This window comes from Macrobrachium nipponense, chromosome 36 (assembly GCF_015104395.2).
Source record: "Macrobrachium nipponense isolate FS-2020 chromosome 36, ASM1510439v2, whole genome shotgun sequence".
NCBI lineage: Eukaryota > Metazoa > Arthropoda > Malacostraca > Decapoda > Palaemonidae > Macrobrachium > Macrobrachium nipponense.
Genome location: NC_087220.1, coordinates 61,856,112 through 61,883,720, shown reverse-complemented (window position 1 = coordinate 61,883,720; position 27,609 = coordinate 61,856,112). Strand labels below are relative to the sequence as shown.

Sequence of the window (27,609 nt, the reverse complement as noted above, 5' to 3'; positions counted from 1 at the left end):
TCATATGGCACATTATCATCGCAGTAATCACTGTCAGAAAAAAAATAATAAACCCTTTAGCTTATAACTGCGACGTCAGCTTCTTTGGAATTTCAGGTTTAATCTGACCACGGTCCAGATAGAACAGGTCAGCCAGACAGCTCCCCAATTTTAAGCCTCTTCTGCGCACCTAGTACGTCATCTGCGGGAGTGTGATGGTGAGAACCATTAAGAACGTAGGTCTAACACACCGTCAAGAATCTTTTTTTTTTTTTTTTTTTTTTTTTTTTTAGAAGAGAATGTTTTTGAAAATATGATCTTTCAAGTGTCAAAAGAATGTAAATAAAAGAACATTTGCCTTTTGAAAATATTTGATCAAGTTACCACTTTAATTTTTTTCTTAGTGTCTCCCTGCATGGTTGTCCTTGACGTTTCCTATACTTTATCAAATTATTAAGACATTTGAAGATATACTATCTTTACAAAAGAAAGCAATAACATCAATATCTGAGTTTTTCGATTCAAAGCAAAGCTTTTAAAACTGTTTGCCCTCCATGAGTGATATCCCGTGTACGGCATAAGAGATCTCTCGCATTAGACTAGAAAGTGCATGAAAACTCCTCCCTACTAAGTATCATTCATTGGTATTTATTTATGCTTATTTCCTAACTCAGGGTATTTCACACAAAATTTTTTGACAATATATTCCCCTATGTATTTAAGTGCCTCCTCCTCAATTACTCCCTCGATATTTTTTTTTTTAGTTTTGTGTTTGCTCTCAAAAGATCTTCTTCCTCATCAAAACATCTTTTTCTTAGTCAAAATCTAAATTTCTAAACATATATGTTGTTAGACATATTTCTAATGTTAACTCCATTTCTTTTGGTTCATATTTTCTTCATTGGCAGATTCAAGGGATTTTTCAACTGAGGTGATATCTTCATTTCCTTCCCTAACAACAATTTTTTTATGCCTAAATTTCAAATTCACTGCATTTGGATGATCATGGTGACCATCCATGGCCTTATACACCCAAAGAAATGTTCAAGGCAATATTGATTTAATCTTTGTGTCAGCAGGTAGCCAATACTATGAGAGGCTTTTAACATTAAATCAAGCAATGGTGGATTTACATGAAAAAAATTATTCCTTTCTCCAGAAGGAATATATATTTTTTTGCATTAGGACTTTTAACTCATAATACTCATTAACTCAATGACCTTGAGCAATTTAATTTTCCTGTTTGTTTTTCTACATCAATACCAAAAGCAGTGCTTTTACCAAACTCTCCATACATGCATGAAGAATTCATGATGTCGAGCCAATCATTCATTATTAAAATAATAAAATCGGACGTTTCACTCCAGTTTTGACACTTCAACAGTCTCCTTTCGCCTAAATATTTTACTGAATTGGCACAGGATGTAGACACCATTTTCACTGCTAATTTAACGCGATGTCTTTGTTGATCCGTTACATTTAAATGCATTTCATTGATCTTATATGCAAGCCCATAGTCTGTTTTGGTTTTACTTGGTATTTCTCGTATGCTAGAAGCTGAAATACACCCTTCATTATTAAGGAAAAAACAGTCAATAAACTATTTCTTACTAATTTGATTAAATGGGGAGCATCAGAGAACACAACGTTAATTCTGTCAGCACGACAACAGGCATGTACCCACTGGTCTTTGTATGGCTTTTCTTTTGGAAAACGATGGAATTTTATATTCGAGTTTTTCGTTTTTTCACTTGTATTAGAACAGCCAAATACTGCGCAGTTACTTGGCATTATCAATGGTATAATGAATGAATGAATAAAAAGATAATGGGCACACAGCAAGTCCTATAGTCTACCTTACAACTATGGGTAGCATATTGTTTTGGTTAACAGGGCGCGTGACGTCACAGTATTGGTGATTCATACCCAAAGCTGCGCGCTGGCTGAGCTGTTGTATCTAAACCGTGAATCTGACAATACCCTAGATTCAATTTTTACTTTCTGGCCGTAAGAATCAGTAGATCTGATGACTAAATATATATATATATATATATATATATATATATATATATATATATAATATATAATGCACAGTAGTAATCATGCAGTTATTTTTTGGTTACTAGAAATTCAAAGGATTTTGTTGTTTAACTCTTATTTTACTCATCAAAAATTGCCCAAGAGAACCTGACATTACTTGAACTTGGATAAAGAGGCAATAAGTAAATAATTAACCACAAAAACAAGTAAACAATATTCAAATTCAATTAAATATTTCACTTGTGTTCTCTTTAGTCTAAACCTTGCTTGGCTTATGATATACAAGTTTAACTATACATATTTGGCTTATAATATAGAAGTGTAACTATATGTATTTGGCTTATAATATAGAAGTGTAACTATATGCATTTGGCTTATAATATAGAAGTGTAACTATATGCATTTGGCTTATAATATAGAAGTGTAACTATATGTATTTGGCTTATAATATAGAAGTGTAACTATATGTATTTGACTTATGATGTACAAGTTTAACTATACGTATTTGGCTTATAAAATACAAGTGCAACTATACATATCGTAAATTCACACACATCAGCTCCCAGGAACTGTCATCCCCTCTGGAGCCTCAAGAGTGGTACTTATCCTTCGTGCCTGGGGACCTGGGAGTGGGTAGGAGGATCTCTTACAAAAGAGCAGAGGAGGAATCTTTCAGACTCGCCGAAGGAATTTCCAGAATCCTTCGTACGAAGTAGTGAGTAGGGCTGAATGCCATTTTGGTAATTATGAAGTTTTTCCCGTGGTCGTGTTCGCTGGTAATTTTAGTGACGTGGTTGTGAGGAATTTCTTCATATAATGTATATGTAGGCTATATATATATATATATATATATATATATATATATATATATATATATATATATATATATATATATATTATATATATATAATATGTATGTAATATTTATATTTATATATACGCGCATAATACGTATAAAATTTCCTTCGTACGCATGTCTTCACTTAGACTGTGTGGCACCAACAAGCATTAACCCTTTATGTAACCCAACCAAGCAGTGACCAGACCCAACGTTGCTTATTTTTCTTATTTTGAGATTACCCTTTTAGGTAGGTACTCACACCACGATGGGTGACTGGTAAGGAAATGTGGAGGTGTGTAGAAGTGAAAAAAAGATTGAAATATCAAGGCAGTGCGAGTATGCACAAGATCGAGGTGAGTGGCGCAGTGTTTGTAAGGTAGAGGTGAGTGGCACAGTGTATATATGTAAGATATGGACGTTCATTATACGTAACTATACAGAGACATTCAATGAACGGATTTAATATACACATACACACGAATACAGTATTTCAAGTTGAGACTTATGTCTAACTCAGAAAATTCTTAGGAAGTTCGTACTCGAATAAGTCCATGTCCTGTTTAATCCACTTGTGAATGTCCTTCTTGAGGGTCAGGGGGACTTCTCGGTAATACCTGGAATAAAAAAAAAGTAAGAAGTTTTTAAACTTAATTAGGGATTAGTTGATCATCATCAACCATTTTCACTTTTATGTATAAAATCTTTACCATTTTTTTCTCTTTTAAGTGGTAGTCCCCTATCACAAAATTCGTCTGTCTGTCAGTTACTTCATGGACTGGTTGGGTCAACAGAGGTCATTTTACGATCATTACGAAGCCAAATCGATGAGAACACTGATCTTAAGGTCATGACCCTAAGACAAATGAATATGTGACCAGAGGTGACCCAGTTATCCTAGTAGTAAAGGTTATTTAACTGTAATTACTAAGCCAAGATTTGAGAACATTGGCTCAAATTGACGACCCTTAAACAGGTGAGTATGTGACTTGAGTTGACCCAGGTCACTCGGATAATATCTCGGACTCTCCAACGACCTGAGATGACACGGGTCACTCAGATAATATCTCAGATTCTCGAACCAAATATGTGACCTGAGTAGACCTAGGTCACTCAGGTAATATCTCATACACTCTAACGACCTGAGATGACCTTGGTCGCTCAGATGATATCCCAGATTCTCCAGTAGAATTTGTGACCTGAGTCGACTCAGGTTGCTCAGATAATATATCAGACACTCCAACGACTTGAGATGACCTAGGTCACTCAGATAATGCCCCAGATTCTACAGTCGAATCTCTTGACCTGAGTTGACCCGAGCCAAATATGCGACCTGAGTTGACCCAGATCACTCACTTAATATCCCAGATTCTCCAACAAGTACTTACTGGAAATCCTTGTACATGGAAGCAGCCACGTTTGACCTGAGCTGATTCATGGAGGTGTCAGGGTCAGCAGGAATGCCCAGGGCCTTGAAGACGTAGACCAGGTCCTCAGAAAGGGTCTCGATCTTCGTGACGAAGTGGTAATCGAAGTGGCAGGGGCAGCAGGAGGCGTGGTAGGGTCTCCTGAAGGTGTAAAAGTTAATTCATTTATTTTTTTTAGTGGATTCAAGTACGTATTTTATATTTCAAAAGTCGTGTTTATACAGTGTATAAGTTTATGTTTTTTTGGGGGAATAAGTTGATTTATTTTTATATTTTGCTCTGTCGAGGATAAATTACATATGTATAATATATATATATATATATATATATATATATATATATATATATACAGAGTTCCACTTTCACCCCATTAAATTTGATGGCACCTGCTCATTACACAAGCTTCGTTTATGAGAGCAAAGCCCTCACATTAACGTAATACCATTTTCCTAAGAAGAAATATATATATATATATATATATATATATATATATATATATATATACATATATACATATATGCATATTTACATTTATATATATATATATATATATATATATATATATATATATAATATATATATATATAGAACATTGCATTTATATAAAAACAAACCACTTATCTTTTAATTAATCCATATCTTATCTGCTCACTTCATCATCAGTGTTCTAACAAAAACCACAGTCAGAAGTCTAGAAATATTACTTCAATTAAGACTGTTCTTTTTGTGGCAAAGCGAAGGTTACGACATGTCTTCCCGCCAGAGTGACGAATATGCACTCTCCAAATCGTCCATGAGAGAGAGAGAGAGAGAGAGAGACGAGAGAGAGAGAGAGAGAGAGAGAGAGTTTGTTTGTGCATCGAGGTAGATGTATGAAGTAAAAGGAAATAGTCCTATGTCATTTTTAATGTTTACATAGGTTTTGAAAATTCTCGTAGCTGAGAGAGAGAGAGAGAGAGAGAGAGAGAGAGAGAGAGAGAGAAATTGATGGTGTGCATCACGTCAGATATACGAATCAAAAGAAAAAATACCATTTTTATAATATGGCCATTTTTTATTTTGAACTCTCTCTCTCTCTCTCTCTTCTCTCTCTCTCTCTCTCTCTCTATCTCTCCTCTCTCTCTCTCTCTCTCTCTCTCTCTCTCTCTCTCTCTCTCTCTCCTCTCTGTTATTTATTTGTTCGTACTGACCAGTGAGCATCTGGTGTTCCCGTCTCGTGCTGGTAAACCACGAATTTCAGGAATTGTGTAAAAGACAATTTTGGCCTGAGAACGTGATACAATCTCTCGTATTCTTCAGTGGAATACCTGCAACAGAAGACATTTAATACAATACTTTTGTATAATTTCTCGTGAGAGAGAGAGAGAGAGAGAGAGAGAGAGGGTTGTGTGCATCATTTTCAGATGTATGAATCAATAGGAAAATATGGAAAATATTCTATGCAATTTTTATTTCACGTTTGCAAACGGTTTGATCTCTCGTAGCTGAGAGAGAGAGGGGGAGAACCTTGAAACTGATATTTATGCCATAACTCATAAAACCTTTTAAAACTTTCATCTGCCATTCCGAGGTCACGGGAATCATGGGAAATGACATACTATACATACGTCTATATATACTGATGATTTCAATTATCCCGTCCTCCGAATATTTCCTGCTTGTTTTTTTTTTCTGTCTGAGGAAAGTATCCGGTTAATGTTGTATAATGTCTAGGAAGCCTGGTTGTAGATGTGGCAGTTGATTTCGTATAGATATTGAGTCTTTGTTTTTATAGGGTGTCATAGATAAATGGGATTTCTACCCACACACAGATATATAATATATATATATATATATATATATATATATATATATATATATATATAGTAAATATATATGTACATATATATTGTATAGTATGTATATATATGTGTATATATATATATATATATATATACATATATATATATATATATATATATATATATATATAATATATATCTATATTATATATATATATATATGTATCTGTGTGTAGAAATCCTATTTATTTATGACACCCTATAAAACAAAGACTCAATATCTATACGATATATTATATATATTAGTATATATATATATAGATATATATATACATATCATCTTACATTATAATATATGTATATATATATAAAATCATACATACATATATATATACATACATAACTCCTCATATATTTCCTTGGTAACTTTCTTGCAACCAACATTACATAATTCAAATCTGTCATTGTTGTATTCCAGCACGAATTCAAACACACAGAAACCATTATTCAATTATTATATTAATAATATATATCAGATCAATTTCAATTCTGGTTTCTCGCTCGTTCAGGAAGACTTTTCATTGTCTTCCGGATTTCCAATATTTTATTGAATATTTCGGCCTCACCCAACTATAACTGTCTTGCAAGCAAAATTGGAGGTTTCGAGTTAATGAAAAGACTGAATTTTATTTCAAATCAGTTATTATCATCGTTTCTGTTCAAGGCCTGCACATGTTACGAGTTTATTTGGTAATAATGATATCGAGGAGAATATTAATATTTTTTATCATTATCAGTGTTGAATTGCCGTAATATTACTTGTTATTATCTACTGACATATTCATGCGTTATGTATATACTCTCTCTCTCTCTCTCTCTCTCTCTCTCTCTCTCTCTCTCTCTCTCTCTCTCTCTCTCTCTCTCTCTCTCTCTCTCCACGAACCGCACCATGTAAAATTAGGTGCATTAAGTGATTTCAGGTGGCTGCTGAACTATCATCGTCCCATAAAAATTTTATTGCCTGAATATATGAAGTTTAATTACGCAGTGAGTGAGTGAGTACGTGTGCTTTGCTCTCTGTAACTGCAGAGCTGTTTTGCTCTGTAACTAGACTGTGTGAATACTTTGTTCTGTAATTGTAGAGCTCTTTTGCTCCTTAACTGTAGAGTGTGTACATGCTTTGCTTTGTAACTGTAGAGTCGTTTTGCTCCATAACTATAGAGTGGTGGCATGTTTTGCTCTGTAATTGTAGAGTCGTTTTGCTCCATAACTGTAGAGTGTGTGCATGCTTTGCTCTGCAACGGTAGAGCAAGTGTGCATGCTTTGCTCTGTAACTTTAGATATATGCACGCTTCGCTCTGTAACTGTACAACACATGCATCCTTCGCTCTGTAAGTGTAGAGCATAAATTGTAATGTTCCATGTGGTAAAAATAGATTAGAGGTATTTAATTTTTTTTTCCAAAATATAATTATATAAAAATAAATTGTATGGATTTTATTAAAGTTTAAGAATTAACAAAAAGTACTCCACATACCACGAAAAATTTATATTATATATTAGAACTACGAAGATTAATTCTAAAATTAATTGAGATGTAATTCCTTCAATTTCAAAATTAATTGTGATGTAATTCCTGCAATTTAAAAAATTGAATTGTAATGTTTTCTCGTAACTGAAAAGTAGCTTAATTTTATTCAATTTAATTTTATTGTTTATTTTAGAAATTGGTTTGAGGTTTGTATATATACCTTACCTTACGGTAGGATCGATGGGGTCCTTCATGCCCACCTTGAGGTGGGTATCCGGGGGCACTTTGTTATTGACGAAGAGGGCGGGCAGCCAAAACTGGTAGAATCTGTCATCCCAGTAACTTCCTGCTATCCGCTAAATCAGTAATATAATAATAATAATAATAATAATAATAATAATAATAATAAAAATAATAATAATAATAATAAATAATAATAATCATAATAATAATAATAATAATAATAATAATAATAATAATAATAATAACTCACTGGCAAGAACAAATATTTCAATATATAAGATCGGAGGTATGCCTGTCAAAAGCCAACTTAAAGCTTCAGGAATATAAGGGTTTTTTTCTCTCTTTTTTGTGACCCACTAGTGTGGAGTGACTGCCAGGTGCTTAAATCACTGCGCAGGTTTGGCGAAAGGTGCTTGCGGCTCCCTTGCCAGGCTCAGGATGATTCGAACTCATGTTTTCTAACTAGCGAGTAGAGCGTGCTACTAATCACACTGTGAGGCCCATTTTATGTATATGTATATATAATATAGTATGTATTTATGAGTGTGTGTGTAAACATATATATATATATATATATATATATATATATATATTATATATATATATATATATATATATATATACAGTTGTGCCTTAACGTTCGCACTATAAACGAATGATACGTCAGTGTTTTCTTCCAGTGGTAATTCACAGCACGTCAGCTCATCAGTAAAATGAAGGACGTGTGTGGCAAATTCTTTGGTGTACTCACTGACCTCCTCAGTCGAGTCGAAGACTCCTGGGTCGAACTTACCTGGCGTTTCCTGTCCTCGAACTTTGGCCTGTGTCGGGGCATCGGCTTTCCTCCTTTGTACTTGTTCCGGTAAGCTGATACAAGTCGGGTCAGTGGATGCCTGGAAATGAAAATCGACTTGAAAGTAACCAATTGTTATTATTATTATTATTATTATTATTATTATTATTATTATTATTATTATTATTATTATTATTATTATTATTATTATTATTATTATTATTCTATTATTATTATTATTATTATTATTCAGAAGATGAATCCTATTCATATGTAACAATCCCACATGGGCCATTGACTTGAAATTCAAGCTTCCAAAGAATATGGCCATGTTAGAAAATAAACACATGGGAGACCTTGCCAAGTTGAGGCTAGGTTATCCTAAGAAACACTGCAGGCGTGATGAGTCAGCGCCTCTAGTTAGGTGGACTTAATATATAGACTGACTGTCATATCAGACTGGTGTGACAGGATCGGAGTTGCTGCCAATCGACAACGAATGACCTGTGATTTTGTGACGTCAAAAGGCCATATTAATAAGGACATTATGACACCAGTGAAGCCTGCTCTGAAGAGGCAGTGCTCTACCACACATACCATTTTGAGCTGTCACTTGCATACTGAGCCGTCTGACGCATAAAACACTGTACTGATTCTGACTGTTTTACCTGACTGTGATGATTTTGTTTGAGGCAAGTACGTTTTCCAAGACAGTTTCTCTGGGCTGACTCAGGAAAGCTCTCCAGATGTCGTCATCCTCCATAGGCTGGTTGAAGGGCGGGCCCTTGTTGACACGCCTGAGGTGTGCTCGCCACGTGGAAGATCCAGCCTGGTTATGAAAGCGAATCCCTTATATAGACATACTTGTCTGCCTTTATTTGTGTTTTTATTTATATGTGCACTTCACTGCACATCCCTTAATTTACTAAGAAATTCAGTAATACTGCCTAGATGGTCAATTGACACCTATTTTAGGACTGAAGGTAAAAAGAACATATTTGTTAGGCATTGCATGTGTAACACTAAATTGTTTCCTGTGAGTTTGTTAGAAATGGTTTTGATTAGTCCACTGGCCTCTTTCTGGCTCTAGTGCAAACTTTTATTAACTTTTATTGATTTATTACTCCGTGTGTCACTGCCATTAACACTGAGTTTTTCAATATAAAGTGATTATATACATAAATAACCTCAGTAATTCACAATAAAGGTTAGCTCATGTCAGACTGATGGTTTTACTGATAAAACACAAAGTTTGTATTATTCTTCTTGAATTTGTACATTTCAGTCAAACTCAGTTTTTTAAATTTGTTTTTTGCTGTCCAAAGGAGAAAAATTGATAAAAGCAGTCATTGTTTTTGTAGTACTGAGGCCTTCTGAATAAGCAGTGACTGCTACCAACCTTAGCAATAGTGCAAACAGTGGCGTTGTACTGGTAAAACATTCCAACTCGGTTGTACAGCACTGAATCAATATGACACCAGTTGAATCGCGGTTCCATGCACAGTTCCTGGATGTGGCTCCTCCGCCGTTCCATTCGAATCTTGGCTTCCAGTTCCTTTTCATCCAGGACCCCCTGAATGGACGAATTCTGTGGAGACTCGGCCTTCCATTGGATGTCCCGGATCAGACCAAAGTTCAGCTTTCCCTGGAGTGTTTCGTTAATCTTCTCTGGGGGAAAATTGAAGAGTTGTTGTCTTGTAGCTAACCATGTATTCAGCTGTTGGGGTTTTCCGTCTCTGCTGTAAAAGTAGTATACCACGACTAAGAAAATCGTGAAAGTATATACAGGCAAGGACCTCAAACACGTGTAAAACTTCCGGAGTCTGACCATTGTAATAGATGCAGTGACGAACTCAGCCTGAAACAGAATATTGGAAAAGTCATTTTATAATAGTAATATTTGGACGAAATGAGGCAAATATCAACTAACAGCAATTCATTCTTATCGTGCCAAGGTCATTGCAGATGTTTGTCTGTAGGTATGAATTTGAGGTACATTACTTTTTTGATAAACTTATTCAGGTGTGTAGCTTCAAATTAGGCCACTTGAAATTTAGAACAGGAGTTGGGTATAGTTATCTCTTGAGCCATTATAATTAATGTTGTTTTTATGAATGACTTTTTCTGGTGTTCTGTATCATAACAAGCACTTGACGTAGCAGGAGCTTGCAGCTCGAGGTCTTACTCGTTAACGTGAGATGTAGACCAATTCTTTGCTGAAGTATATTATCTCTGCCATGGAGCCTCTCAGGACTCCATGACTTGTATTCTGGAATTCCCATGATATCTGAATCTCCAGTCTCCATGCTGGAAGTCAACCATATATAGTCTTAGAAATGTTTTTATGAACATTATCATAGTCATTGGAAGCTATTTAAACGGCATTTTCATGTTACATTGCACAGGTACAGTGACAAGTCTGGTGGAAATCAGTGTAGGACCAAGCCATATAGTAGAACGTCCTTGTGGCACCACTGGTTGACTTTCTTTGCCTGAATTTCATAACCCGTCCTTGTATCCTAGGTGAATTTCCTTTTGTTTTTGCCGTGATGCGTATTTTTGTCACATTTCATAGCTTCAATGCATGATGCTGTAAGTATGATATTTGCTTGTAATTACAATACTAGAATAGAATAGGCTGGGTTATGTTTGTGAGTGTTCCTTAATATATATATATATATATATATATATATATATATATATATATATATTATATATATGTGTGTGTGTGTGTGTGTGTGTCTGTGTGTGTGTGTGTGTGTGTGTGTGTTCTGTGACAGCTACTTCCAAGATAATAACAGTTCTGTTCTCAACGGACTTGCATTGAAATTCAGTCAATAAATCAAAGACACTCGGAACTATTTTACAGAAGTTAAACATGAAGTATCTCAAACGCATATATGTCCTCACAAATAAAAAAAAAAAAAAATAAAAAAACAAAAAAAAAGTCTGGGTTTTTACATTTTTATTTATGCTTCCTAAACAGTTTAGTTCCCCTAGAAACCGTGACTTCACTTTGCAGACTCAGTCTTCTGCCGAGTTCAGCTTTTGTAGAACCGCTTAAAAGGATAAATTTCAGATATCTGACTTGATCAGTGTACTATTAGTCTCATGTGGCATAAAAATAGAAGACCCATACCTGTGTGTGTGTGTATTTGATTTAATAATAAACGCTATACTTACCTAATCAGAAGAATATATTTATCTTGTAGATTAATCAAGCCGTGAGTTGCGTACTATGGTCGCGTGTTTGCGAAATTCAAAATCCAATCGTAACGCTACAGAGATGACGAGCAGTTACACAGTAGTAGTAGTACTCACCACCTCGTACTAGCGTCGCCTTGCGGATGTCAGTAGCGATACGCAAAAGTTGAGTTTCAAGTTTGACAGCTTTGACATTTTACCTGAGCGGTTTCCGAACACTTGTTTACCTGTTTTGCATCATCATTCAATTTAGAACCTTTAATGATTCTTTTGGATGTTTGTGCCACTTGTGGTATTCGGTGAAAAATGATTTAATTGAAATATTAGCGTCGCTAGAATTAGCTGAAGTTGGCCCAGAGAACAAATCGATTATTATTATTATTATTATTATTATTATTATTATTATTATTATTATTATTATTAGTCAGCTTTCAAAGAACATAATTCCTCTACTAAAATGAATAACTGCTGTAGGAGTTTTTATTGCACGTACATTATCAGCCTATTAGTTACTCCAAACTCTACGTATATCTTGTCTGTTGTCAAATGACGCTTTTAAAAATTAAAGAATTATTATTATTGTTCACTTTCCTATCGTGAGTTTTCTGTGTGTCAGCTGTTAGACTTTATATCACATGATTGATTGATTGATCGATCTTTTAAAATTTCTTGATCTATGGCATGGCATTTTAACCCCTAGACCAAATTCTGTCGGGTAGACCATGTTGCATCTAATTATGTTATAGATTTGGTCATATTCGTGGATAAAGTAGGCAATTTTATCTCTCTCTCTCTCTCTCTCTCTCTCTCTCTCTCTCTCTCTCTCTCTCTCTCTCTCTCTCTCTCTGAAGAAATATGTTCCTTAATCTTAGTCAAATATGTAAGTATACAGTCATTGTAATTAGTAAGTTCAGTCTCATGTCGGCTATTTGTTAAATACACAGCTGCATATTCCCCCCGCGCACGACATACCCAAAAATAGGCCTAACTCATGATAAGGTAAATAAACATCATCTTCTCGTAACCCAAAACCACCGAATTTTCTTCCATATTTCCCTACGACGAAGGCACTACCACGGCACTGCCACGCACTCATTGTCTTTTTATCTCTTGCGAAAACAGACAGATGCCTTAATGACTGTAGAGAATAAAAGTCTAGCTATCTTCATAAACTCCCGTGATTTGATAAGCTCGTAGATGATAATAGGTCAGGCGAGGTCATGGTGGTGCTCTTTGTTGTCAGGTCATATCCGTTTAGGTTTGACACCTTGGGTAAGTTGTTGTTGATTGTTGCTAATGCGTAGTACTAGGTCATGTCAGGTCACAATGTTCATTAGACTATTTATTGTCAGTGGGTAACAGCTAGGTCACATTAGGTCGGATACGCCTTAAGTTCATGTTGTCTCCTTGTTTTCCACATTGTTAAAGCAATGTTTCCTATAATTCAGCAATATGTATTATGCTTCTAATTCTTAAACATTGTAAAATTTGGTTTTGCATTGCCTACGTCGGTTGCATCTGTTAAATTAGTCAATTGTACGTACAAAGTAATATATTCATGAATTGTCACTGAAGTTCATAACACAGCCCTAACGTACATACTTCTCAGTTATGTAATATATATATAATGTGTGTGTGTGTGTGTTCTCATTTCACCGTAGGTGTATACACACACATGCTCTACCAGTAACCGCCTGGTACGCCATATTGTCTCCGTAGGTATAAATTACACAAGGGTACCTACATATCTAGTTGCATTGTATTCGTGCATGTGACTCTCTCTCTCTCTCTCTCTCTCTCTCTCTCTCTCTCTCTCTCTCTCTCTCTCTCTCTCTCATAGTGTATGACTGACAATCACTTTTCCCTGTCTCCATGAAAGTTCGTACTACTATCTTTCGAATGCGCCAATCACGTGATGTTCGGAAAAAGGCATAATGTGTTTCCGAGTTTCTGTCGAACATCTGTTCGTGTCACAGAGAAGATTCTGCTTTCAGGTTTTTTTTTTTTAAAGGTTTTGTTTTTTAAGTGTTCACATTTGCACTTTTATCTTAGGTAAATAATAATGAAGGTGAGAAGAGGACTGGGTGGCGTTATTATTATTACTGTGATAAGTTTTGTTGCCAATCTATGATGCTACACTATATGTATCGCAAACCTTTTCCATCTACTTAACGTGATTGGTATATCCTCTCTCTCTCTCTCTCTCTCTCTCTCTCTCTCTCTCTCTCTCTCTCTCTCTCTCTCTCTCTCTCTCTCCAACTCAATTGCGCTGGTCCCAACTTATCTACAATAAATTACCATAAACAATGCAAAGTTTGTCTCAGGCAAGCTAAGCTAAACTAAAATGAATTGGACAAATATCGGCCAAACAAAGGTGATTTGAATTAAGACATTCAAACCACATTTCAGGTAAATCATGGTAACGATTGAATAATGTGGAGTGGTCTCTCAATGTGGGATATGGGTTGCAATGAGACCTGGGAGCCGACATAATAACTGAGTGTGGGTGTAGGCTGAGCGTATGCATGAAAGCAATGTAACGGAAATGTTTAGCGATGTTTGAATGTGTAACAGAACCGTTTAGCTTTGTCTAGAAAGTTTTTATGTAGGAATTTTATGTCAGTGAACTTCACATGTAAGCAGACTGTTTAGCCGCCTATGTTGTTCTTATTTATTCATAAATGATCGATTTTACCAATAAATACATGCGCCTTTTAGTTAGAAAGAATTTCAGACCTACTATACATTACCAAACCATTATTGGGTAATATCTAAATCGTCAGAGAACGTGAGAAGTTGCGGTTAAATGCATCACCAGCATAGTATATTGAAATCTTATCCGGGAGTCGTGATAAAGATATAAACATTAGCAAAGGATCCTGTTTGGCTTTGCTTTGTTTTCCTAATGTCGTTGCCGTTGTTTCCTAATTCTTTATTTAGTTAAATTCCTTCAGATGTTAATCTATAAGAATTTTAGCTGCGGATTTATTAGTTATTACACTTTTGAAATTATAAGTTCGACAGTACAAGTGGAATTTTTTTACATTGAGTGTAGTATGCCTTTTGTGAAGTTTTTGATATTGATTCTCTGTAGTGACGTATTGTTATTGAACTTTCGTTTGTTTTATAAATTCAGGCTGTACGTTTATTTTATTTTTCTTATTATTTCTCTTTTTGATTGTCTTAACTTCCGCAAGAATTACAGAATATAAGAAGAAGAAGGAGAAACGGATTTTGACAGCTCCATGTAAACATGTGACTTCCGTCATCGGCGAATAATTGCAAAACATAAACAGTAACTTGCAAAATATCAACGAAGAATGTAAAATCATTAACGTAAGTTATAATTGAAACACACTTGTCTACTTATTATCTTTTAAAATTACTCATTTTCCCATATGTGTGAAATAAAGACCGATTTATCTCAGGGTACTGAACCTTTGTACCTGAAGTAAGATGCCAATTAGTAAATAATTGAGCCCGCTCCTTTTTATCATTCCGGGCAAGCCGTCTTTATCACTCATTTACATTCGTGGTTTAACGGCAGTCGGTGGGTTTATGCAATCAGTAAACATGTAAGTTCTAGTTTAATGTGGCTTTTATGTTTTTCATGTTAATATTGAGTTTATAGTATAATTATTTATTCAAATTTTCGATCGCATTTTGTATAGCTAGGTAGGTTTGTGACTCCCCCTTGTATGTAATCGTACCGTCGGCATATTTTAAAACCGGTATTGAATGAATTTACTAGGTAAATCTTTCCGGTGAAATAGAGAAACTTTGTAGTAAAGCAATAAATACCTAATATAGTCAGTGTTTTAGGTCCATACAAGATAGGCTACCTAGCCCAAATTTTTGCTGTACTACCTAAGGTAGCTCTTAAAAGAAATGCAGTAGCATAGCCTTGGACACCTCGTTTTACAATGCACAATTTCACTTTTTAACTATTTATTTTTGATTTTTGATTGGTCCAGGTGCAATTTCCTTCCGTCCAGGTCAGGGCACAGCATCCTAATACTAGGTAGTATATAGGTTTGGCTAAGGGAAAGTCAGGTGAGGGACCACCGCAGTGTCATCATTGTCTGTTACCAAGGGCCTTGCTAGCCTAAGTCAGAATCGCGAACGTTAGGTATATGTACTAGGCTACGTTTTCATGTTGGCTACACATAAGCCTAGCCTGTAGATGTAATTGATTTAGGGATATAGCATATTACCTATAGTATTAGGTAATTAGGGTAAAAAATCGCATGGTACGGGGGTGAACCATGTACGATCAATGTGTACAACCCCAAAAAAAGTACATTATAACGCGTCCTGACATTGGAGATGGGCATCAGACGCGACTTCTTCTTGGTGAGAAACAGAGCTAAAGACCTCTACTCCGGTGTCAGGACGTGTTATAATGTACTTTTCTTGGGGTTGTACACATTGATCGTACATGGTCCACCCCTTTACCATGCGGTTTTTTACCCTAGTTACTCAAAATTGAGGGTAATTTGGCAAAGGTATGAATGATAGGTTATTTCTTGCCATCTTGGCAAGTGATTGTTTGATGACAACTTGGCCACTTTCTTATGTGGCCTAGAGTATTCTTGTCAATAACTTGGAGATTTACTATGTAATGTAAGAAGGCCTTGTAAATACTCTAAATCCCTATTTGATCATTCCCACATTAATTAAATAATACATTTCTGATCTTTGCAAAATCTTTGGGCAAAGCAATGCTTGCAGAGTGATTTTTCCTAAATGATTTCTCAATCTGTCCTTATAGGACATAGCATCCCATGTAGTTTTTTGTATTTTCACCATTAGTTTTAGTTATTGTGCAGATAAACCATATATTATTTCTGCCATTTCTTGTTTTTAACAATTTCACCATATTTTTTGTATGGATTGTATGTTCAGAGAGAATCAGTGTCATACTGTTATAGGTAAGGTGATTTTGCTTTTAATTAATTAAACTAAATATATGAAGGATATTTCTATATTTTTCATTGATTGGTGAACTTGCATTATTGCTTAACTTTTATATTTTAATTTCAGAAAATTACGTTAGCTTTACAATGGGGACGTTGATCGCAATTTTTGCACTCCTTGGATTTGTTGGCATTGAAGCTGCAGCCATAAATTCCACTTGGGGAGGTTTGTATCCAAGAGAGTCAGCTTCTCGAGAAGTCAAGTCACTGGATGGGTTGTGGAACTTTCGACTGGCTCCTCTCCAAGACCCGGACAAAGGTTTCCGTGAAGAATGGTACTCGCAGCCACTCAGCCTGGTATTGTATCAGATTATGCTGTAGTTGTTTGAAGTAGGACTTTACTACTGTGTTCATAAATACCATAATTATAATACTGTAGTACCCATCTCTATTATTTCTTTGAATACAATGCCTTGTGTGGTTGACTAGGATAGAAACCTTTTGAGTTTGCAAGCCGTGTTCATCATTCCCTCTTTAATGGTGGTAACATTGTACTGTATATTTCAGAGTGGGCCAGTGATATCAATGGCAGTTCCAAGTAGTTACAACGATGTAACTCAGGATAAAGATCTTCGAGATCATATTGGATGGGCATGGTATGTGCACTTCCTCATACGTTTCATGACTTCTCTCCTCATACATAATATCTTTTCTTCATAAATCCAAACCTAATGTTCACGATGTATCAGCAAGATCCTTGAATTTTAGTCAAATCAGTAGGAGACGTGTCATAGCAAAGCATTTGGTTGAGGTCTAGTTAATGAAATTATTTCCAATTTTTCAAGTATTTTGTCTCAGTGTTACTGTTGAGTGGAAACATTAATAGTTTTATACATGCGACTTACCAGGCAGATATATACTTAGCTATAGACTCCGTCGTCCCGACAGAATTCAAAACTCGCGGCACACGCTACCGGTAGGTCAGGTGATCTACCATTCCCGCCGCTGGGTGGCGGAATCCCAACCATTCCCGTTTTCTGAGCCAGATTTTCTCTGTCGCTGAGGCCGGCAACAACTGTTGTTTGGTCTCTCCTGATTGGAATTCTGCTCATTTGCCGAGAATTGGTTGGACATTTGGTGAAGTACTCTTGTTTATTCTCGGGATTGGCATACGCTTATTTTGGACTGGATTAGGATTTGGATTTGGTTTTTTCTATTAAGATGGCTGAAGTTAAAGTAACTCCTAAGTTTAGGGTTTGTGCAAGGGAAGAATGCAGAACTAGGTTGTTTAAAGCAGAGGTAGATCCTCATACGCTTTGTAGTAAATGTAGAGGTTCTGAATGTGCGGTTGATAGAACTTGTACTGAATGTGAAGGGCTTTCGGAGCAAGGATGGAAGGATTTAGCTTCTTATATTAAGAAAAGAGAGAAGGATAGAGCTAGGAAAGCGTCAGCTAGAAGCTCGAGTAGATCTTGTTCTTTTGAGCCTGAATCAGAAATTAACAAACCAGATGATGTTTCTCCCATAACCTCAGCCCCTTCTCCCTGTGTTGAATCTAAGGGTTCATTTTCAGAAATGGAAAAAATGAGATCCTCGATCAGGGAGCTTCAGGAGCAGCTTAAAGCCATGGAAACACAAGGTAAGAGTGTCAGTGAATACAGTGACCCCAGTGCAGTGGAGGGGGCGTCTGATCGGCTCCGCATTGCTCCTAGGCCTAGACCGCTTCCAAACTCCCAGGACCAGGGGAGGAGGAATGTCAAAAGCCGCAGGGAGGATGTGGAGCATCCCCAACGATCAGGCGTCCCTTCGGCAGACCCTGAAGTAACGACCCAGGCTGCCTTGGATAGCCGTAGAAAAGGCATCCTGGAAGAGTGTTTTTCTGCGTCGGACTCCTCCTCGTCCAGGCGTGGATGGAGCTCTGCTTCGAAGTCTCGTCCTCTGAAGAGATCGTGGGTAGCGCCGAAAGGAGACGCTTTTGATTCAAGCCCAGAGCGATTTCCAGAGGATTTTCCTTCGACTAGTAAGAGGGCGAGAAGACCGTCTCCAGCGCCTCAAGATCCGACAAAGCTTTTCCTGCTTAATCTACAGGAGCAAATATCCTCCTTGGTAGGCGCTCTACATAAGGATTCGTCTCGAAGGAAAGACTCCTCCCTTCCAGTGAAGAGATCAAAATTGTCTTCTCCCGGAGAGACTCTCTCGTTCTCCCTTTAAACGATCCTCTCCTATCTATAGGAAGAAAGTTCCCAGCGGTAGCCGCTCGCAGAGCAAGCGGTCAGCTACGTCTCTTAGAAGTCAGGAGTCGGACTCCTCTTCTGAGGATCAGGATAGGCGTCAAGAGCCTAAGAAGCAGGAGCTTGTGAGAAACATAGAGTTGACAGAGCCTAGTAGGCGCCAAGAATATTACAGGCGTATAGAGCCTTACAGACGCCAGGAGTCTTGTGAGAGGCGTCAAGAGCCTACAAGGAGTCACGACAAGCGCCAGGAGTCAAGCAGGCGCCAGGAATCAAGCAGGCTTCAGGAGTCGAGCAGGCGTCAGGAGTCGGGTAGGCGCCAGGAGTCTAGCAGACGCCAGGAGTCGGGCAGGCGTCAGGAGTCGAGTAGGCGCCAGGCGCCTTGTACGAGCTTAGGTCAGAGTAAGACCCCTTCACACTTTATGAGTTCTTCGGAGAGTAGAAGCCCTTCACCTGGTAGGAAACAGGTGCCTGAGAGAAGATCTCGTGCGTTTAAGAACTCGATTGCGCCTTGTAGTAGCAAGGATTTGTCACCCGGACGACGTTCTTCTTCGTTTGACAGAAGTCCCTCGACAACTAAGAACCGCTCTTCTCCGAAAGGATCCCCGGCAGCCGGAGACTTAGAAGAAGTCTCGGATGAAGAATTACCTGTGGATGTAGTAGTCTCTGATTATAAGAGATTGTCCTTGTTGTTGTTGCAGGAGTTCGGAGATAAGCTTCAACCAGCGGATCCGCCCTCTCCAGGATCTTTGCTATCGAGCACGAAGTCTCCAAAGGCATCCTCATTTGTAAAAATGCGTCCAGCCCTTAGTATGAAAAAAGCGTTCAAAGGATTTGGAGAATGGCTTAAGAATAAAAGAGAGGCGGGCAAGACTGTTTTTTCATGCCCTCCTTCAAAGTTGACGGGTAAACCTGGAAGATGGTACGATACCCAGGAACCTATGGGCTTAGGACTGCCTTCATCGGCAGACGCAGATTACGCTTCCTTAGTGGATTCTTCAAGGAGGCGCGCTTTACTATCAGCAAAAGCTACTTGGGGGATGTGTGAACTGGACCATCTACTAAAGGGACTCTTTAGGACGCTCGAGGTATTTAATTTTATGGACTGGGCTTTGGGAGCCCTTGCGAAGAGAGCACAAGATCCCGAATTTGTCACGATGGAAGAATTATCGAGTGTGTTATCGTGTCTGGACAGAGCGGTGATGGACGGTTCGGTGGAAGTGGCTGCTCTTTTTGGATCGGGAGTTTTGAAAAAGAGAGCAGTGTATGGGTCTTTCCTGTCCAAGTCAGTATCTCCTCTACAAAGGTCGGCCTTGCTATATTCGCCGCTTCGAACCACCTTTTCCCACAGACACGGTGAGGGATGTAGCAAAATCATTAGCTGGAAAAGCCACACAGGATTTACTGACACAGTCAGCAAAGAGGTTCAAGCCTGCGGTTCCTTTTCAAAAGAAGGATAAAACACCTCTTCAGCAGCCCTTTCGAGGAGCCTCTTCCTCCTCAAGAACCCCTTTTAGAGGTAGAAGACCGGATACCAGAGGAAGACCTTCCAGGAGACCTGCAGGGAAGGCAAATGAAGAAGAAGTCCTCCAGATAGCGGTAGGCGCCAGACTGTCGAAATTTGCCAGAGTCTGGGCGAAGAGAGGGGCGGACAGCTGGACCCTCTCGATCCTCGAGAGAGGATACCTCATCCCCTTCAGGGAATATCCTCCCTTAACAAGAACTCCAAGGGAGTTAACAGCGAGATACAACGATCCTGTCAAGAGTCAAGCTCTCCTGCAAGCAGTAGAACTTATGTTGCAGAAAAGGGCAATAGAACCGGTTCAAGATCTCCATTCACCAGGTTTCTACAACCGTCTATTCCTGGTACCAAAAGCCTCGGGCGGGTGGAGGCCGGTTCTGGACGTAAGTGCGTTGAACGTCTTTGTGATCAAGAAGAAGTTCTCGATGGAGACCTCTTCCTCTGTACTTTCTGCTCTTCGTCCAGGGGACTGGATGGTATCCCTGGACCTTCAAGATGCATATTTCCATGTGCCAATTCATCCGGCATCAAGGAAATACCTAAGGTTCATGTCACAGGGAAGAGTGTTTCAATTTCGAGCGCTTTGCTTCGGACTTTCGACGGCCCCGCAAGTCTTCACGGGTATCCTAAGGAATGTGGCTCATTGGTTACATTTAGAGGGGATCAGAATCTCGATGTATTTGGACGACTGGCTAATACGAGCAAAGTCGAAGCAACAGTGTCTGGAGGACCTTTCGATAACATTAAAGATGACGCAGTCATTGGGACTCCTAGTCAACCTCGAGAAGTCCCAGCTGGATCCCAGCAGAACATAGTTTATCTGGGGATTCGGATGGATTCTCGGGGTTTTCTAGCGTCTCCGTCAACAGAGAGAATAGAACGCTGCCTTACAAAGGTGTCGGGATTTCTAGGGAAAGAACATTGTTCCGCGAGGGAGTGGATGAGTTTGCTGGGAACCATTTCCTCGTTGGAGCAGTTCGTATTATCTGAAGGAGAACTGGGATCAAAGTTCCCAGGACCTCGAAGAGTCATTCAGGATAACGGACAAGGTCAAACAAGATCTTCGGTGGTGGTTAGACCCGAAGAAACTCGGTCAAGGAATATCATTGCACATAAAGAGCCCTCTCCGAGCGTTGTTTGCAGACGCATCGGACGTAGGGTGGGGAGCAACGTTGGATTCGCAAGAAGTGTCGGGACCTGGGAAGGAGCTCAGGTGTCCTGGCACATAAACAAAAAGGAACTGAAAGCCATTCACCTAGCTCTCTTGCACTTTCAAGAACAGATATTAGGATCGATCATTCAGGTCAATTCAGACAACACGACAGCCCTAGCATATATCAGGAAGCAAGGGGAACTCATTCATTCTCCCTTTACGAGACAGCGAGGGAGTTGTTGCTTTGGGCGCAAGAGAAGCAGATCTCTCTTCTAACGAGATTTATTCAGGGAGAGAGAAATGTTCGAGCGGATCTGCTAAGCAGAAGAGACCAAGTACTCCCCACCGAATGGACTCTCCACCCTCAAGTGTGCGATCAGTTATGGGGGTTATGGGGAAGGCCGAACGTAGACTTGTTCGCAACCAACTGGAACAAGAGGTTGGAGAATTATTGCTCCCCCATCGCGGATCCAAGAGCAATAGCGATAGACGGGCTCCTCATGGACTGGAAGGGAATAGACGGGTACGCTTTTCCCCCCCTTCAAACTGGTAGGGGAAGTAATAAGAAAGTTTGCCTCCTCAGAGGGAACGAGATTAACTTTGATCGCTCCCTTTTGGCCAGCCCTAGATTGGGTGACAGAGTTGCTGGAGTGGATAGTGGATCTTCCCAGATCGCTCCCTCTAAGGAGCGATCTTCTCAAACAACCCCACTTCGACAGGTATCACAAAAACCTCCCCGCTCTAAGTCTGACTGCCTTCAGACTATCGAAGGACTCGTTAGAGCGAAGGGGTTTTCTCGCGAAGCTTCAAAAGCAATCGCAAGAGCCAGGAGACCATCCACATTACGGGTGTACCAGTCGAAGTGGGAAGTGTTTAGAAGATGGTGCAGGACGCATGAGCTATCCTCTTCCAGTACCTCTATAACCGACATTGCAAATTTTCTTCTTTACCTTAGAAGAAAGTGTAACCTAGCTGTATCTACGATCAAGGGGTATAGAAGTATGCTGGCCTCGGTGTTTAGGCATAGGGGTCTGGATGTGTCAGACAATAAGGATCTACATGACCTTATTAGGTCTTTCGAGACCTCAAAAAGTCAGAATAATAAAAATCCCAGTTGGAACTTGGATATAGTGCTGCATTATCTGATGTCTGAAAGATTCGTACCTTCCAATAATTCTTCTTTTAGAGATTTGACAAGGAAGTCTCTATTCCTGTTCGCCTTAGCCACGGCAAAAAGGGTGAGTGAACTTCAAGCGTTAGAGGGCAGAGTGGGGTTTAAGAAGGAGGCTGCAATTTGCTCTTTTAAGCCTCTCTTCTTAGCCAAGAACGAAAACCCATCAAAACCGTGGCCTAGAAGCTTCGAAGTGAAGGCACTCTCTTCTCTTACGGGGGAAGAAAAGGAAAAGACCCTTTGTCCAGTAAGAGCGCTAAAATTTTATCTACAAAAAAAGTCTCTTTTGGGAGGTACGCAGGAAAGTCTTTGGTGTTCGGTCAAGGATCCTACAAGACCAATATCAAAAAACGCCCTTACGTTTTTCATTAAAGACATTATTAAGGAAGCTCATCTTAAATGTGGTGAAGAACAATTTAAACTCCTCAGGGTAAAAGCACACGAAGTGAGGGCCATAGCAACCTCAATGGCTTTTCATAAAACGTGGTCCCTTCAGAATCTAATTGAATCCACGTATTGGAAGTGTAACTCAGTGTTCGCCTCTCACTATCTAAAGGATGTGAGAGTTACTTATGAGAAGTGCTTTTCACTGGGAGCATATGTGTCCGCGGATTTAGTGCTGGGAGGAGGAGCTGAGGTTAATCCTAATTAGTAGGTTAAGTAATTTTAACATTATGGTGTTTGGTTTTTATGGTTGACTGAAAGAGGGTATAGGAAGAACCCTTTTCAGTTCTTAGATTTAACATGGTTAGAGAGGTCAGGTGGTCGGGATTAACTTTTGGTCTCCTCGTTGTGCATTATGTAAAGCCTAAAGCTCTGTCATGTAAGAGGGCTAGCCCCCATTGATAAGATACAGGTCAGGCTCTGCCATGTAAGCGGGTAAGCCCCATTGGTACGATCCATGCAGGTTCTGTCGCGTAAGCGGGCTAGCCCTCATTGACATGATCCAGAAGGGCTGTTCGGTCATAGGTGGTTTACCTCACTGAAGCTCTTGAGGCAGGCAGACTAAATGACAGTAATCATGAAGTCTTCAGCCCAAACAGGTAAGAACCAAGGATTGATATCCTACAACAATTGTTGTTTCCCGTTATTAGAATTTTGTTTATATATATAGCTGTCTCTTGCCCTCCACCAAGGGTGTCAATCAGCTAAGTATATATCTGCCTGGTAAGTCGCATGTATAAAAATGATATTGTTAAGATACAATAAAGTTTTATACATACTTACCTGGCAGATATATACGATTAAGGGCCCACCCAGCCTCCCCTCAGGAGACAGGTGTAAGAGAAAATCTGGCTCAGAAAACGGGAATGGTTGGGATTCCGCCACCCAGCGGCGGGAATGGTAGATCACCTGACCTACCGGTAGCGTGTGCCGCGAGTTTTGAATTCTGTCGGGACGACGGAGTCTATAGCTAAGTATATATCTGCCAGGTAAGTATGTATAAAACTTTTTTGTATCTTAACAATATCATTTTTATATTCAAGGAAGGACATTTTGCCTTCTGGAATACAGTATTGTGATCTTATTAGACAAGGGATTGAAATTTTAGCTCCTGAATAAGATACTGTAAACTTCGCACATTTGTTATTGCTATGAATTTTCGTCAGGTATGATCGCACTTTCATTGTGCCTCAACGCTGGCAGGCTGACAAACAGAGAGTCGTTTTGCGTTTAGGATCTGCCCATTACAATGCCATGATTGTAAGTATAATGTGTTTATGATTACCTTTACAGAAGTTTTTCAATCTGTACTTTTTAAGGTTATGATTTATTTGTAAATAAGCAATTAGTGTCAAATCTAAGGATATATAGTTAATCAAAATATTAGTGATATAATTAATTTATTCTCCTCTTACAAGAGTGAGGGTTTTTGTAAACTAGGATATCAGTAAATAACTTTTTTTTTTTTTTCATTGAATACAGGTAAAAGTTAATTTATTAAGATTTTTAATGCTATGTACATCAGGATTTTCTTGGTATCAAATTATAATTAGTTGCAATGCTAGTTATATATGTCAGATTCAGTCAAATCATGTTGGAGATATTTTATAGATATATTTTTGTTTAAAGTTTCACCCTAAAGAAAGTAGGCTTTGCACGAATAGATATGTTATTGGCAAGGAAAGTCAGGATACAGTTTTTTTAAATCTTCGGACATATATTGCTTAATAATACCACACCTGGTAATTCTAGAAAGGGGACGAGGCTTCAAAATCATAGTGTTTGTTACTTTCTAGATTTCCATTAACTTTACACCATAAAGATTCTGTAGAAGTCCTATAATCATTTATACTTTAATCTAGAAACAGGCTCTCTATTATTCGTTAATGTTGGTTTGGTAACGTCAGTTCAGCGTAGAATATTAATCATCCTCTTTTAAAACCTACAGTGAAACATTACTTATAAGTAATGTTTGACACTAAACTGATGTAAAATTCATGCGATATTGAAGACTGATCTTAAACAATGAGAGAAAATGTTTTAAAATTTGGGCAGTACTTGTGGAAATTGTGAAGAACAATACAGTAAATAATGAAATATTATGACGAGAGAGAGAGCACAAGCATAGCCCTATCAATAGATACTTAATTCATTATATTTACTTTGAGAGATTAAATGATAATATTTTTTCAAATTTTTCAAAAGTGGGGAGAGAGAGAGAGATTTGGTGATGGGGAAAGAAACTTGGAAGAGAGAGAGAGAGAGAGAGAGAGAGAGAGAGAGTGCGCAAGCATAGGCCTATCTATATAGATACTTGATTCATTAAATTTACTTTGAGAGATTGAGTGATAACATTTTTTCAAGTGTATATTAAAAGTTGGGAGAGAGAGAGTGATAACATTTTTTCAAGTGTATATTAAAAGTTGGGAGAGAGAGAGAGAGCAGAATGGGCTTACGTGAAAGCATAGGCCTATTTATAACTACTTAATTTCATTATATTTTCTTTGGGAGATTGAGTGGTAATATATATTTTGTTCATGCCACTTACCTGACAGATATATATATAGCTGTATTTTCTGACGTCCGACAGAAATTTCAAAACTCGCGGCACACGCAGTGGGCGGCCAGGTGGTAGTACCCATTCCCGCCGCTGGGAGGCGGATATCAGGAACCATTCCCATTTTCTATTCATATTTTTTTCTGTCGCCGGTCGGTAAACATCTGTTTACAGACCTCTGCTCAGGATTTTTTGGAAATTGACTCGCTTTTAAGTATCTGATTGATTTTTTTGGTATTGAATTGGATTGTTGAATTGGCGTGCGCGATAGTGGACCGTTTTTTGATTTTGGATTGACTTTTCTCTATAAGATATGTCTGGATCAAGTGTTGTGAGTTTCAGAGTGTGTGTGAGGGCTGATTGTAAGGTGAGGCTACCGAAAGCATCGGTAGACCCCCACACAGTATGTATGAGTTGTAGGGGGCTTAATTGTTTGATTGATCATCGGTGTAATGAATGTGAGAAATTGACTGATGATGAATGGAGAGTATATGAGTCCTATCGCCTTAAATTGGAGCGCGATAGGATCAGGAGGTCTTCCTCAAGGAGTGGTTCTTCCAAAGGTAAGACTAACATCTCTCCTGCACTAACACCTGTAGTGTTTACAACCCCTAAACCTGTGTTGCCTTCGGGCTCTGATTCTGTGTCGGGAGAAGCGAATGCTCTCTCTATGATTTTGGAGTCTCTTCGCACTCTGGAGAACAAAGTGAAAGCCTTAGAAACTGGCTCGGTGCAAGTGTGTGATCGTGCCCCCAGTGTTGTGGAGGGGGCGTCAGATCGGCCCCATAATGCCTCTAGGCCTAGACCTCTATCAGACTCCCAAGACCCAGGGAGGAGGTATGTCGAAAGCCGCAAGAGGGTTACGGGGGCTTCCCACCGATCTGGCGTCCCTTCGGCAGACCATGTAGCAAAGACCCAGGCTGCCAAGGACCGTGCACGAGCACGCGTCCTGAAAGAGTGCTTCTCGTCCTCCGAAGCGTCCTCCCCGCGCAAGGGGTGGGTGGAGCGCTCGGAGAGACTCTCGTCCGTTAAAGAGGACGTTTATTGCGGAGGACGCTTCACGTCCTCTTTCGCCGCTTTCGTCGGAAGACGCTTATGATGTCTTTCCGCCTCAGAAGAGAGGTAGGATTTCCTCCGATGAGGACGCTAGGTTGCGTGCACAGGCGCGTACACCTGAGAAACAGGTAGCTGTACCTGTGAGAAGGAAGGAGGCGTCCCCTCGCCCCTCGTCTTCTCACAGGATCAGTCCTGCTTCCTCTGCTCATTCTTCCCCGACGAAGAACATTCTTTTGTCCCTTCAGGACCAGCTATCCTCGCTTATGGCTCAGAGGACTCGCCCAGCAGCAGTCGAGCCTAAGCGAAGGAAGGACCTTAGACTGCCTGTCAAGAGGACTAAGCAGTCTCCTTCGCCTTCTCCGACTTCGTCTCGTTCGCCGATCGCTTCTCCTTCGGCGATTCGTAGATCTCGTTCGTCCGCTAGAAGGACGTTACGTCAGGACGCTTTTGAGGAGGACGCTCTGTACGAGGACGTTCGGCAGGACGTTGGGCAAGACGCTCGTCAGGACGCTTGTCAAGACGCTCGTCAGGACGCTTGGCAAGACGCTAAGCAGGACGTTCGTCAGGACGCTTGGCAGGACGCTAGGCAAGACGTTCGTCAGGACGCTCGCCAGGTCGCTAGGACAGGACGCTCGGCAGGACGCTCACCAGGACGCTAGACAGGACGCTTGGCAGGAAGCCTCGCAGGACGTTCAGACCTCCTTTCAAGATGTTTTTGGGGAT

General features: G+C 39.1%; 2 protein-coding genes across 10 annotated transcripts in view; one reads left to right on the top strand and one right to left on the bottom strand.

The window, feature by feature from the left end:
- Positions 1–3,139: 3,139 nt before the first annotated feature.
- Positions 3,140–10,938, bottom strand: LOC135203471 (carbohydrate sulfotransferase 12-like). The gene is made up of 8 exons (XM_064233194.1): positions 10,783–10,938; positions 10,032–10,490; positions 9,301–9,461; positions 8,633–8,732; positions 7,822–7,952; positions 5,475–5,591; positions 4,246–4,425; positions 3,140–3,474 (listed from the first exon to the last, which is right to left on the bottom strand). The coding sequence occupies exons 1-8, from the start codon at positions 10,936–10,938 to the stop codon at positions 3,369–3,371; spliced, it is 1,410 nt and encodes a 469-aa protein (XP_064089264.1). The 3' UTR covers positions 3,140–3,368.
- Positions 10,939–15,025: 4,087 nt separating this feature from the next.
- Positions 15,026–27,609, top strand: part of LOC135203770 (beta-glucuronidase-like) — a 41,956-nt gene continuing 29,372 nt past the window's right edge. For 7 of the 9 annotated variants that reach the window (XM_064233735.1, XM_064233733.1, XM_064233740.1 and 4 more), the window contains exons 1-4: positions 15,256–15,411; positions 16,880–17,109; positions 17,320–17,408; positions 24,440–24,533. In XM_064233735.1, coding sequence (XP_064089805.1) covers positions 16,900–17,109; positions 17,320–17,408; positions 24,440–24,533 — 393 coding nt within the window. In that variant the 5' untranslated portion in view covers positions 15,256–15,411; positions 16,880–16,899. Of the gene's footprint in view, positions 15,173–15,255; positions 15,412–16,879; positions 17,110–17,319; positions 17,409–24,439; positions 24,534–27,609 lie in introns of those variants that run through there. The other 2 variants (XM_064233732.1, XM_064233731.1) reach the window with 2 other exon arrangements.

Bases quoted from the DNA above. Each gene is read 5' to 3' on its own strand.
- LOC135203471 (XM_064233194.1), bottom strand. From the start codon at position 10,938: ATGGAGACTGGAGATTCAGATATCATGGGAATTCCAGAATACAAGTCA. The intron at 8,733-9,300 runs GTAAAACAGTCA...TTTCATTTCCAG, and splicing joins AACAAAATCATCACAGTCAG to GCATCCACTGACCCGACTTG. The intron at 5,592-7,821 runs GTAAGGTATATA...CTTCTGTTGCAG, and splicing joins CCCATCGATCCTACCGTAAG to GTATTCCACTGAAGAATACG.